At 38.7% G+C, this 13,842-nt stretch overlaps 1 protein-coding gene across 5 annotated transcripts in view; it reads right to left on the bottom strand.

The window, feature by feature from the left end:
• Positions 1 to 2,314: 2,314 nt before the first annotated feature.
• The window catches only part of RHOT1 (ras homolog family member T1), a 27,876-nt gene continuing 16,348 nt past the window's right edge, over positions 2,315 to 13,842 (bottom strand). For 3 of the 5 annotated variants that reach the window (XM_014952836.1, XM_014952876.1, XM_014952846.1), the window contains exons 16-21: positions 13,555 to 13,638; positions 12,657 to 12,776; positions 12,121 to 12,323; positions 10,652 to 10,774; positions 4,971 to 5,114; positions 2,315 to 3,471 (exon numbers count right to left, since the gene is read on the bottom strand). In XM_014952836.1, the coding sequence (XP_014808322.1) occupies positions 3,354 to 3,471; positions 4,971 to 5,114; positions 10,652 to 10,774; positions 12,121 to 12,323; positions 12,657 to 12,776; positions 13,555 to 13,638 (792 nt within the window). In that variant the 3' untranslated portion in view covers positions 2,315 to 3,353. The remainder of the gene's footprint in view (positions 3,472 to 4,970; positions 5,115 to 10,651; positions 10,775 to 12,120; positions 12,324 to 12,656; positions 12,777 to 13,554; positions 13,639 to 13,842) is intronic. The other 2 variants (XM_014952856.1, XM_014952865.1) reach the window with 2 other exon arrangements.

Here is a 13,842-nt window from a genome sequence, read left to right as displayed (position 1 = left end):
CCCGGGGGGCCCCCGCCGTGAGGAAGGGCAGGGCCCCGCCGCGGGGTAGGGCCGGCCCTCTCCCCTCCGCCTCAGCGGGGCCGGCCGGACCCTCGTTTTCCTCAGGGATGGCCCCGGGAGCCCACCGCGGCTCTCCCCGCCGCCCTCCGGGGCCCGGCGGAGCTGAGGGAGCCGTTTCGCAGAGCCGGTGCCCGCCGGCCGCCCCCGCTCCCCTCAGCCCCGGCCCTGTCAGCTCGGCCGCAGCGCGCCCCCTGGCGGCCCCTCCGCCCGCGCCGCGCCGGGACGGTCCCGGAGCCGCAGGTGCGACTGTCCGGTTTCCATGGAAACGCGTCTCCCCCCGATGCCTGCTGGGTGACGAGCATCAAGCGCGCTCAATTCACGTGAAAATATTCACCAACCAACCAACACTTTTTCCTAAAGCGGCGGCGATCTTCCAGCCCCGACGGCAGCCCGTTACAGCAAACACAAAATTCTCTTCGCTGAGCCCAAAAAGCACCGGGGGGTCGGGCTGATGCGCAGGACGAGGCCAGGACACAGAGTCACGGCCGAGACACGCCTGGCATATCCCAGGCCGACGGCTGCAGGGAGGGCAGCAGCCTCCACACCAGTCTCCCCCACGGAAAAATACATCAACAGGCTCGATACGGAGAGGTTCACTGATGGAACCATGAAACACCAGCCGCTTGTTGGAAGGGCAGTTACAGCGCCTGGACTTGGCACAGATGATGAGCCGTGTCAATATAATACTTCACAGACTTCTCTGAGAGGGTACATAGGGAAGGTGAGTGGGAATCACAGCTGTAAATCCAGCGCCTGGCATCAGACGTTGAGAAGGGAAGTGCTTTGGAGCCCACAGACACCAGCTGGGTTAAAATAGCAGACCCTGCCCAAAACTCTGACCTCAGAGGTACAGCAGACAGCACTGCAGGGCTGTCAGTCTCTCCAAAGGCACTTTAGCATCAGTACATTGGCTGTCTGAGATAAATCTGTGAGAAATGAAGTCCTGAAATATCCTTTCAGAAGTGTATTGGAGGAGGAGGATAAGCAGCAGCGTTAAGATCAACTACGTTAGAATTTCCCATTAGGAAAAGAAACATAAAAGCCTTGAGGCATGTAAATATGTAGTCTTTCTTGCTTGCTTTGACGTTAAAACATCAACGGGCCCAGAGGAGGAGTCAAAGATCCCTGCAGGTTAAGTTACACTATCCCAGTGGTCTTCCTTCTTATTTTCTATCACAATCTGGTCTCCCTCTACCAAGGCAGGTATGTTGTACCTAAACAAAAGAAAAAAACTGATCTGTCAGCTTTTGAGAACACATCGTGCACTTTCTAGCTTCCAGGTGCCATTGCTGTGTGGCACCACAAGCTCCCGAGAAGCACTGTAAAAATCCAGGGACAGAGAAACATTTGCTTGCTCAGGAGATCAGTTCAAAAGCTCTGCACAACACTGATGTGTCTATTGTCTGCATCATGGATGTCAGAAGACATCTCACAGAAAAAGAGCAGGAAATACTGTTCAATTCAATAACTGGCACATGTAAGGCCACACTGGTCTATGTCCAGCTCCAGCCTTCCCAGTAGAAGACAAGATCTTGGCATACTGGAGCAAGTCCATGAGCAGGTGGCCACCGAGATGGGCAGGGAGCTGGAATGGGAAATAGAGAGAGAGGCTAAGAGAGAAAGTATCCTTCAGTCTTAAGATAAGGTTCATGTGGGGGAATCCAATTTCTGCGGTCTCCAGTTACTTAGTGGGAGGAAGATAGAAGTCTCTGATAGTCACTTTCCCAGGAAAAGTTGTAAGATTTTCTGTAAAAGCATACACACCTTCCCAGAAAAGTATCAGCCCTCTACTCTTTAAAAACCTTTAGAAAATTATTAATTTTCTGGGTAGAGTATAAGAATTTCTGAATTGGGAGCTTTCTAATCTTCTGTTGATAGAACTTTCTCATTCAGCTCCTCTCGCCTCGCTCCTCGGGAAGGTCAGTGCAGTAGGCAGGCATTCTTTCCACTCAACTATTTGCTCTCTTCTCCCGTTTTACTCTGTCCTTGACAGTAAACACCAAGTTCATGGTTGACTATGCATTTGTGTTTCTGCTTTAAAATATCACAGAAGTCACTTTTGCCTTCTGATAAAAATCAGAAATAAACCTCTAATGGAGGCAGCACAGTCTTAAGATAAATCAGAGAAATTACATAAGCCAAGACATCTAAACTCCCAGAGCTGAAGGCACTAGCAGGATTCTCTCATATAAAGGACAAAGGTTGCATCTTTCAGGGCAGGGCAAGGAAAAAAACACCCCAAGAAAAACACAAACACAGTACACAGTTATTTTATTGAAATACTTGAAAAGGCCAGCAATGGAAAAATAGGTTTGTCATGAGGAATTAATGTTTGATTTACTTGATCATTAAAAAAGCTGTGTCTATAGATAATTCTAGCCAGTTATAGAATGCACTGTGATCCATGCAACTAATATACTAGAGTAGAATAGGCACTGTGTACTATTTTAGTTTTATCTTATACACAGCTTTCAACAGGTATGATTGACAGATGTGAGAAATTAAACAGCAACACTTTTCGAATTATAAACATTTATAATATACAAATTTGCTCATCTGATTCATAAGGGTTATAAAACACAACATAGCGGGAAATGAAAAACACGAATTACACACAGCATATGAAGTTGATCTGGCAGTTTTTGAAGTTTATGTTTTTTCCTTTTAAAAGAAAAATCAGGCTGCTAAATATGTCACTGGTCATGTAACATACAAAATCATAGGCCAGGACAGCAACAGGGACTTCTTCTTGAAATACATAGTTAGTGGGCAAATTTGTTCATCAGTTAAAAAGAATAGGTAAGAATGAAAATCACAAATTCTGCCTGGTATAGCTTATAGCCCAAAAAGATTAAGTCACTTCAGATGAATGTGAAATAAATAAGCAATCCTTGAGGAAGTATGATCCTTGAGTTGAACCTACTCTATTGAAAATGAATTTCAACTATACAATAGTATGTCACCATGGTGAAACATCTCAGAACAGTATTTTGAATCGCTTTTTGGGAAGCAATGTCTTACTGCTTTATTATGTACAGGTTATTTACAACAAATTCCCTTTTGGCCTCACAAGTTAAGCCATTGTAGCTGGCTGTTAAGATGCAATTCTTTTTTCCACGCATTATGCAATACTGTAGTTAGAGCTATAATTTAAAATAATCTTATGCATGAATTACAAATATTAATAAAGTAACTCTGCATATATAAATATTTCTAGCAGAATTTAAAGCATTCAGAATGTACATAAAAGGGTTTTTTTTTATTTGGTAGGGCCAGATGTGCTTCTTCTCAGATCATCGTTGCTTTAATAATGCTTTGTACATAGCAAAACCCAAAAATGCAAAGACAGTAGCACCAAAACTTGCTCGGAGCCAAAACGTAGAACTCTTGAGGTCCGCTTGTGTCACATGCCTGAAATTTAACACACATACAAACCCAGGTTAATTCCACGACAGGAATATCAGACAACTTGTGCTAAACTACTCAGCTTTTGGAAACTCATCACTACACTTGTCACAGGCAGCTCACAACTCAGCCTTATGAGTACTTATACAGTCATTTTACTTCTCCTAAAAGCTTAGGATTTGATCTGCAGCCCTGATCCCGTTAGTAGGTCTTGCTAAAGTCAGAGAGCTCACACAGCTGAAGAGAAGTGCAGGAGCAGATCATTAGTCATGAACGTGAGGAGGGCAGTGTGTCTTCTTTGAGTGTATCAGCAAGCGCTCAGAAAAGGAAAAATAAAAATAGCTAGCAAATAATAACCCAAATAATAATAAATAGTGAGAACAACTGTCCAGCAAAACACATTTTTAAAAACATGAGTTTTTATATTTCTGCTTTTCCATGAAAAACTTTCCAGTCTGTTGAGTATCTACTTATACTTCTCCCCAATAAAAAGTTTACTGACAAGTAGCAAGTAATATTTTTCCAAAAGCCAGGATCAAAAGAAGGACTGTTTGTAAATCCCTTTCTTCCCAGTACAATCACAAGAACAGCAATAGAAACAGTCATCCAATACCAAGCTGAAAGCTAAGAAAAAGTGCTAGTGAAACAAGCAGTGACAATGGCATCAACAGAAAAGGACATGATGTAACAACAGTATGTAGTGACTGTATGACATAAAAAGCCACATCTTGCATGACAGTATAGACAGCCAATGACCCAACTCTCCCAAATATTGCAAGAAGTTTGTGAGCATGCTCAGTTAAACACGGCTCGCCATCCTCAAAAGTAGTCTCAAGTATGACAGCTTACCAGAAAGCAGGGGCTACCGTTTAAAACAAGTTATCATAAATGCCATAATTCAAAGCATAAGAAGTTCCTAAACAATAGTAAAGGTTTTTTTGTTTGTTTGCTTGCTTTTGTTTAAGATAGAACTTACAAGAGAACTTCACTAGCCTACGTATTTTAGCCTGTATGAATCGTGCCGGGTTACTCAGTGAAAGCTGCAGAGCATTAAGTACAAGGAGCACACGGAGATCCTAAGCACAGGCGGTGCACGAGAGTTCATACAGTGTGAACTGCAGAGCTATAGCACACAGCTGTTTAATAAAGCAGGGATTGTTATTTGCTATCAAAATACACAAAACCAGTTTAGGATATTCCTTAGTAGACATTTGCAGGAGCAATATAAGCCATATGAATAATCAGTGTACTGTAATACCACATGCTGAAGAACACGCTCTTTGGTGCGCAAACAGCGAAACACAGCTGGTCTCTAAAAAAATCCTAATCTTGTTTAAGAATATCTTGTTGGGTTATGGAACAGATCAAACTCATGATTTCCTGCAAGCATTAGTTCTCCTACAGCTAGTTTGACAAACTCTCTGCACACTAGGTGTCAAGTGGTTTGCTGCGGGGAAGAAAGGGAAAAGGCAATGGCAAGGTCACCTTCGTTTGGCTGCTGTTACCTGTCTTCAAGTAATCGTGGACCAAGAGATGACTCCATGAAGATGGAATCTTCTACAGAGTTGACGGCGTGCACCTGCTGCATAATACTGCTCTCCTCGTCTGCTAACAGCATGGCCCCCAACTCATCTATGTAGGGTCTTAACCTTTTCACACACATGCACAGTTTGCAGTTCATAGCATGGCTCAACAACAGCAAGTGTCTCAAATACGCTCAAATAACAAAGCCCAGAGAATTTAAAACTTTTTTTTAGCCATCTAGCCCCTCATTCTTGTGCAGTTGTTAAAAAGTTAGTGCTTGGGGAAAAACAGAAAGAAATGAAGTTTGTACTTTTGACAAGATGGGTAAAATATATGATTTGATGTGGCTAAATGCCATCACTTTAAGTACAATAAAACTACTTTAAGGACAAAAAAAAAAAACCTGCTTAAGAAACTGAATGTCTTCCCATTTCATCCCCAAAACCTCAACTTTCATGTGTCCACAGGACCCTGCAATACTCCTGTACCATATGCACAAGCTAAAGTACCTCTGCTAAACACACTGGAATGACTCCAATACATCAGCCCTAAAACTGACAAGCTCTTATTACTGCTAATAATTTAATTAAAGACTGTATTTTATCACTGTATGTGGCGGTTTACTTAGTGAAAGATTATAAATCCCTTGTCTTCAGATGTGTAAATTGTAAAACTTATCTGTGTATGTAAAATAAATCACTTGTATGTAACATGATTTTAATAGATTATAGATAGCTGTGTTAGGTGAGTATTTGTATAACTAACAACTCTCAAGTTTAATTTGGTTAATTCAAATGCCTAACTATTTGTATAATTCAAAAAGCATCCATTTAAAACTGCAAATCACTGTTTAAATTGCAAATGAATGCTTTTGCATTGCCACATAAAGCACTCTCTCTCACATCTAGATTTTCTGATTCCTATTGATAATTTACCTTGTTTTGACTTTTGCACATGTCCAAATTACATAGTACACGAGAAACTTGCTGAGCATGCTTCATCCTTTTAAAAACAATTAATATATTCTCAGTCATGATAAAATCTTCTTTTCATGTCTAAATGGAGAGCAAATTGACTCTGATCCCTTTACCAAGCCTGACAATAACAGACTCTCTCATTTAAATAAATGAACTAAATCAAGGCAGGGATTTGTCTTACAACCTCAAGGAAATCTACTGACTTCAGTAAGAAGTGATTCAGGCCCTCTGAACATCTCAGCCCAAAAATCCAAAGTCCAAAAATACTTACTGAAATTCAGAACACTATGATTGTCTAATGCCTTTATACCTTTGAGAAAAATTCCGATTTTTCTTCCTTAAACATTCCTTATGCTGTCATGAATTCCATTTTTGCAACTTTTATCCCTAATAATGTTTAGCTACCATTAAAGTAAAAAAAAAAAAAAAATCTGTCTGAAATAATAAAAAAGGATCAATGTTTGTTTCCAGCACAGGTTCTTTGACATGAAAGTGGCTATAATGCAGGAAAATGTTTCTCACTACACACTGAACAATACTACCTCTTCAATAAGTAACACTAAAATTTTATTTCAGTATAGTTGTGTTTATGAAACTAATTTTCACCACTGCTAAAAATTATTACTGCCTTAAGAGAGTAACTCTAAAGGAGAAAAATTTTTCTCTCCAAGGGTAAAACATATATATATGGATGTGTACATATACATGCACAGAGCAGTAGATAGGACTCCATAAATGAAGCTGTATTTGAAACTCTTGCTTATTAGTAACTAGCTTTCAAACTTCCCAAATAAACTAGTGTGTGTTTCACATACCATACAGTTAGTTTCACTTATATAAGAAAGTCTAGAGGTTTTGCCTTTGGTGTTAATTTCAGATTTTAATGTATGTTTTGGAAAAAAAGATTTTCATTCAACCTACCCTTAAAAGTGAGTCAAGTAACTTGTGACACGTTGAGGAAGATCTTTGAAATCTGCACAGTCTTTCTTTTAAGAGGCTTTAACAACTCACAAGAAGTTTGCAACATGCACCTGTTAAGAGGTTAACTGAGCATGCCTGTCCCGGTTACACACACAAAACTGCTGAGTTATGGGCCAATACTGACACTTTTCCCCAATGTCAGTAGCAGAAGAATCCCAAGTCTGGGAAGGTTTAGCCTTAACTATAAAAGTTCAAAACCATTCCTGTATTAACTACAAAAGCATTTTAAAAGCACCCCAGTGAGGCCAACAGGCTCGTCGCATGGCTACTCACACCAAAACTATAAGCAAGCTAATGCAGCCAGCAAGCAGCAGCCTGCGCTGGCAGACAAGAGGTTCTAACAATAAAATATAAGCAACTGAATTCCAAAACCATCGCGTAACATGTGCAAGCTGCTGCAGCGTCCCTTCAGGCACATGTTTTCTTAGGATCCAAAGCAACTCCAGCAGTTAGAATTTCCCCCCCCATGCATTAGTCATCTAAAATGTGAAAAGCTCCAAGTGCATCTTATTATCTACAAAATCTAAAAAAACCCCATAAAATGCCAATTCAATATATTATTTTTAGAAAGAAACCAGGGGATACAGCTTTGCAAATTTCTACTCAGTATGGGGCATTAAACAGTTTAGAGAAGAAGGAAAGCACGTAAGTAAAATACTGTCCTAATTTGGGGGACACCTAAGTATAGTGATAGATTTCTGCAGTTAGATTTAATGGCAATATACTACAGTTTTGATGAATAATCTGCACACTCTGCACATAGCGAAAAAGAAATCCTGGGTTATACTCTTAAAACTTCCCCATTATTACAAGAAAACTAAACTATTGTCTTAACTTTAACCTCACAGAAGGAAGGTTTTAATAGAAAAAAAATATCTTACAAATAATTCCTGAAACAACCATGTTTTATATGCAAGTAGAACTTCAATTCTATTCCACAAATATTTAAAAAGTTTAGATGGAAGAAAAACATGCTCTGAGAAGTCTCCCTCACTGAACAACACATTCTCATGCATTAGAATTATTTTACTTTGAAATAAATTCAATTGACAGAAAAATGCCACTACTGTACAAGCAAAAGGCAACAAGTGAATGATTTAAAAGCAAGAAAATAGAAAATCACACTTGAATTGATGCTCTGGAATTAAAAAAACCAAGCCAAAAATCCAAGCTCATCATGAAAGAAAGGGTTAGAATGACATAAGCAGAAATCTTGCTTTTAAAAAGAGGTAAAACAATGTAGTAAAATGAAATTAAGTGCCAGCCAGACAAATACAAATGAACACCTAAAGGAAAAAACCAAAAATATAAAAATACTACAGGATAGCAACAAGCCTCATACATGCTCTGAATGCAGCGCCACATTCCTCAAAGAACCAATAAAGTGTGATCCTGGGTAGTTCAAACCAACAATTCTGTTCCTGCACAATAAACATCTCCAAACTGAATTTCCCCCTTTGTTGAACAGCCTGCACACCCCGAGGGGAGTCTCGGAAGCTTGTCGGTAGAAGAGAAATGGAAGGTGGGCATGAGCAGGTTTTTCAGTTGCATAGAGGCAATGTTCTTCCTTTAATTACTGAGGTGGGAATATTCAAATGGGGTGCTGTATTTTGCCTTGAAGCAGTGTTTGAGCATTACTTAGCAACAAATACCACAGGAAAGGTCCAAGCTGAAAAATTTTATTTACCTACTTCCACTGTCTAAAGCTTCAAAAGGGATCGGGAGAATTAATTAATTACTCTTGAGAAACATCCTTTATCCATCAGTTATCTAACTTTGCCCACCTACCTGACCTAATGGTAAGCACTTGTAAAGTCAAAATAAGAAAAGTTATGTAAACTAACTACTTCAGAAAATCCTTCTTGATTCAAATGCTTTCTCTGATCTAATCACAACTCAGTGGATTAAAAATGCATCTAAGGAGCTAACATTTTTTTAAACAAGAAAACCATCTCTACCCTCTTAAGTCTGCAAGTATAATACTCTTGAAGAGCTAACCAGGAAGAGAGCTGGGGAGATGAAGCCAGCATGTGGGAAACCTGCAGCAAAACCCTAGTGGCTAACTGAATGACTACAAAGACTTTCTAGCAAATAATTCTTCCTTTCTGCAGGGTCAGTGGAAAAGTCAATGAGGAATCCTCCTTACCTTGAATTACTGACTTTTTTCAGTCAGTAGTAAATTCCTATCTTTATTCCACACTATCTAGTGACAAGGTGTGGAATGACAGCATTCCAAGACTTCTCAGAAAAAGATTTCAACACCTCGAGTCCTCGACAGTATTTCAGAGGAATGCAATGGCTAATGCAGGACTCGAGAAAAAAAAACCGATAGCAACCCATCACCATTCCAAAAAAAAGAATGTACTACAGAGGTGATTTCAGCCTCATAACGAAGAGTTGGGATTTTCTAGTAGTGACTGCTGAATGAAGTTTTAAAGCAACAATATGTAAAGAGATTGTTGATTCAAGGGATTTTTGTCTAAGGGACGTCTGCTGTAGAAGAGATGCAGTATGAACAGTCTCATATTCACAGTTTTTTTTCCTAAGCTAATGAGTTTTTCACCCTTCTCAACTCTCACTCTGTGGTTAACACTTTTATCTTGGATTAAAGCGGTATTTCACAAAGATGCTCAATTCTGTAGGTGGGTGTATCATTAGGCTTCCTATATGTGTGTCACTAGCATTTAAAGGAGACAGCCACTGTTATTTGGAGCAACTACATCCAAAGAGAGTAAAAAGTAGTAACACACATGGACCAGGAGCATGTCGGGACATTCTATCCATTGCCTTCAAATAAACACATTTATCATAGTTGCCTCCAAGAATCACATTTATCATATAGGCCTCCAAGAAGGCTATAAACGATGGAACCACTGCACTACAAAAATTGTTCGGTTTGAACTCCCATTTTTCTGGGGTGAGATGACAAGTGCTGAGTTGTTAGTAAATCAGGCGTGTCAAAAACTGCCCTCAGTACACACAAGACAAGGTATAGCACTGTTTTCAATGCTGAAAACAAATTCTCTCTCTTTACCAATTTTTTTCCCAAAGTATCTGCAAATGCAAATGTTTTACCATCTACCATTTCTTACATGTTGCCTTCTATTCAGAGAGGAATTGGATGTTAAAAGCTCTAGATATTTTACACAAAATGCCCACTCTTTGAGTAAACCAAGCATATCACACACATACACACAGAGAAACTCTACGAATTCCCAAATATCAAACCAGCAATTACAAACATGTAATATGTTATATGATGCTGCTAGAAGTCAAGCTGTGCCTTTATGAAAATATGTGTGTAACTGATATCTAAGAGGCACTACCTCTAATCAATACTAACCAAACCTATAATGTCTCAAGTGAGACACAGCGCATAGATTTATAGACACTACTTAATGTCCACTACCAGTTCCCTAAAAACAGAATCCTAATTCCTGCACAGTATTTTTGGAATCACTAAGTGCCTGAATGAACTACCAAATTGGCAATGTTTCAAAAAAATCACTCAACTATGCGAGAGACCAGAAGTACCTTCAAGTTAAACAAAGTTTGACAATTCTATGACAATTATTGAAGTCAACTGTCTGCCTATTTAGTGGATATGGAGTGAAAAGTCTGCAGTATATAAGGTTACCGATTGCTTTTTCAAAAAACCTTTATTTTAAAAGCACACCTGGTACCTAGTAAATAAAGTTAAGGACCTGTTAAGAACTGCAGTGAAGAGTTTGTTCTTTACAGATTGCAGCAAGTCTGAGTTGAGGAAGTTCTGACAGATGCAAAATGTACACCTGTTGCAGGCGCACATACAGCGTAACCGGGCATGGCTGCGAAAACACACAGAAGGACAGGAGTTGAAATCTTGCTCATAAAATCAGGTGCACATTAGGCCTGTGCCACAACCAAGAGAGATTTAGGAATAAAAGGTACATTTGAATGAGTAAGGAGAGGAGAAAAAAAAAAAATAAATACACTGGGGAAGCAAGGGTACAACTACAGCTGTGCAGAATTTTAGGGTTAGATGTTCTACGTCTTGGACATTTTGGCGTTATCACCACACGCAGATCTTAATAGCAAAGCACAAACATGAACGAAAATGTTTGCTGAATTTATTTTTTTGTACAGAAAGCATCTAAAGGCTTCTGAGTATGTCTGCACAGCAATAGATAACACCCCTTTTTCAAAGGAAAGAAAGCCACATTTTCTACCGCTTTGAATGCACACTTTACAAAGTGACGGTTACCTCTACTTTTCCCACCCTAACAAACACACATGCTTGGAAACTAAGGGAGAAGCAGGAATATTGATATGACAAGACATTTGGTCAGTGCTACACTTTAGTGATTTCCCATTATTCCAGTGCTATAAAATAAATACGAGAGAACAAAAACAAAACAAAAGCTTTACAAATCTAATTCACTTTCAAATACATTTTTTTTAAAATCCTATTATTTTGGGTGAAAGTGACATTAGTTCTATTTAATTTAAAGCAAATGTCAGCTGTCATACTAGACTCCATCTGCTGTAATATTTATGTAGTTCAACACCATATTAAAAGCTCCACCCACCAAAAAAAGAGATGCAAAGTGAGCTTAGCAACAGTGAGATGTGTAGTGAAGAAGAATGTCAACTGAAGTATCTTCTATCTGAAGCCCAAAAGGTGTTTATACATTTTATTTAAAAATATAAGATCTATTAGACTAATGAACTGAAGCATAGTAATAAACACCCTGAAAAGAATTTAAAAAGCTTCAAGCAGCACATGGGGGGAATTGTTGTTCATTGAAGAGTGTGTTTACTTGTAATTAACTGTCAAGTTGAGCTATTAACAATGATTACAGTACAACTTCTTCACAAGATATTAATATGAACATACTTAGTGATGCATCCACAGTAAGGACAGGACAGGACCCTAAATATTAAGAGGAGCTGGACGAAGTAGTGTATTCTTTAAAAAATACCTTAGCAACAACAGCTGATATCCAACACACATGCTGGATACGTACCAACTTTCTCAATCTGAAATAATTTGAAGATTCTGCTCATGTCACTTATGTCTCTCTGTTGCTAAATCTCAGTGAGGCAGTTCCATCCTCATGGCTAACAATGACATGCAGTGGTAAAGTGTGTGTGACCCATGCAATATGAAAAATATAATAGTTCAAGTACTTACGGATACATTGCCATAGTTGTCAGTTTAACAAAGATATCTTTACTGGGCACATCAACCGTATTGCAAGTAAAGGCTTGAGGTGGAGGCATTTTGTGTTTTCTGCAGAATTCAGCAGGAGAAATACTATATTCCTGTCTAACTTCATGCAAGTCAGACTTGGCAGCTACCACTAAGCATGGTATTCTGCTATCCATGAAGTGCTGCTGCAAATTTTAAGCAAAAAGTAAAAGAAACAGAGTGAGATACATTCAACCTGGAATAGCTTGAGTGGAACTGTTTGCAGCAGCATTAAGATATATTCATTGCACTGAAGTCAGGCCTTTCTAGGAGCAGGATATCTTATATAGACAAGTAGATATTAGCTTTATATGAATAACAAAACTGCATTTTTAATGCATCGGCCATATATAATCAGAATTAATAAATGAAAGGTCTTTTAAACACTAGAACTTCTGTATTGGCCAGTAACTGACACTGAGTATTTTGTCAGTGAAAAGCTATATAAATGTAAAGGTTTGTATATAAATTATACAAACCTTAAAAATCCTGGCACAGTACTCAAAGGACTTGGGGTTACTGACATCATATACCAAGCAGACAGCATCGCATATGGTCTCAGCATCAGTTAAAAAATCAGAGTCACTGACATCATGTAGCTGGAAAAAAGATGGTTGAAGAAGGAGAAAAGCTTTGTCATTATGTAGTCAAAGGAATTTTATAACCTTTTTTTCCTCAATTTTTATGGCTCATTTTTATGTATCCTTAGAACTAGTGGACTGACAATGGGCAGAATTAATGAAAAAGGAATAGTAGGAATTTACTATACAGCCAACATATGTGAGCTGTTAATATCACATCTGCAGGCAATCACAACCTCAGCATAAAAAGTTACATTTACTTTAACACAAAGTCTTAGATTCCCACAGAAACTAGCATTCATCCTACAGAGGAAAACCACAGAGCAGAGGACTAGATCCTGGAAAATAAAGAAAGGTATCATGTTATCATAAAGAAAAACTACAGTGGAATGAGCTTTAAAGAAAGTATTTCACCCACCGAAGATTAACTTTAGCCACCCTAATCACCTTACATGACAGATTCTTCTTTACTGAAAAGGTAGATTGCTTGCTGATAATCTATCATATGTTATAATTTGATCCCCTGCAACATAAGCGTAATGGACTGCGGTATGTACAATTTAGGTCAAAGTTTCAAAAATAACAGGTTCTGGATATGTTCAGTTTATAGTATTAGCAATACGTAAAACCAAAAGCTACTTGAGCCAGAAAAGAACTGGGGGGGGGGAGGGGGGGAAGGGAATCCACGTTTATGAAGAGACAATTAAAACAGAAATTTGTTTGCAGAAGGCTCTGAATAATTCACTGAATTTTAAGACTACCCAGTCATACGCAAACAATAACGAGGCAACCTTACCAGCAAGTATTTTTCCTGTCCATATACATAGATTGTATTAATGGCATAGTACGATTTGTGCTCTGCACGTATTTGCCTCTGTCTCTGAAAAAAGCAGAATTTCATGTTAGACCACAGCAACTTGCCCCTTTAAGTTAGACTTGAACAGATGTTTTACTCTATTTATTAATGAAAGTTATAGTAATCTGTGATTTATTTTGCAAGTAAATGCATAGCTATAATCCACGACATACAATTATTGCACACAGTAGCCATTTGTCTCTTTGCTTAAAAAAAAAAAAAAAAAAA

This window comes from Calidris pugnax, unplaced genomic scaffold (assembly GCF_001431845.1).
Source record: "Calidris pugnax isolate Ruff unplaced genomic scaffold, ASM143184v1 scaffold9, whole genome shotgun sequence".
Taxonomy (NCBI): Eukaryota; Metazoa; Chordata; class Aves; order Charadriiformes; family Scolopacidae; genus Calidris; species Calidris pugnax.
Note: the sequence above shows the minus strand (reverse complement) of the source record. Positions and strands in the feature narration are given on the sequence as shown.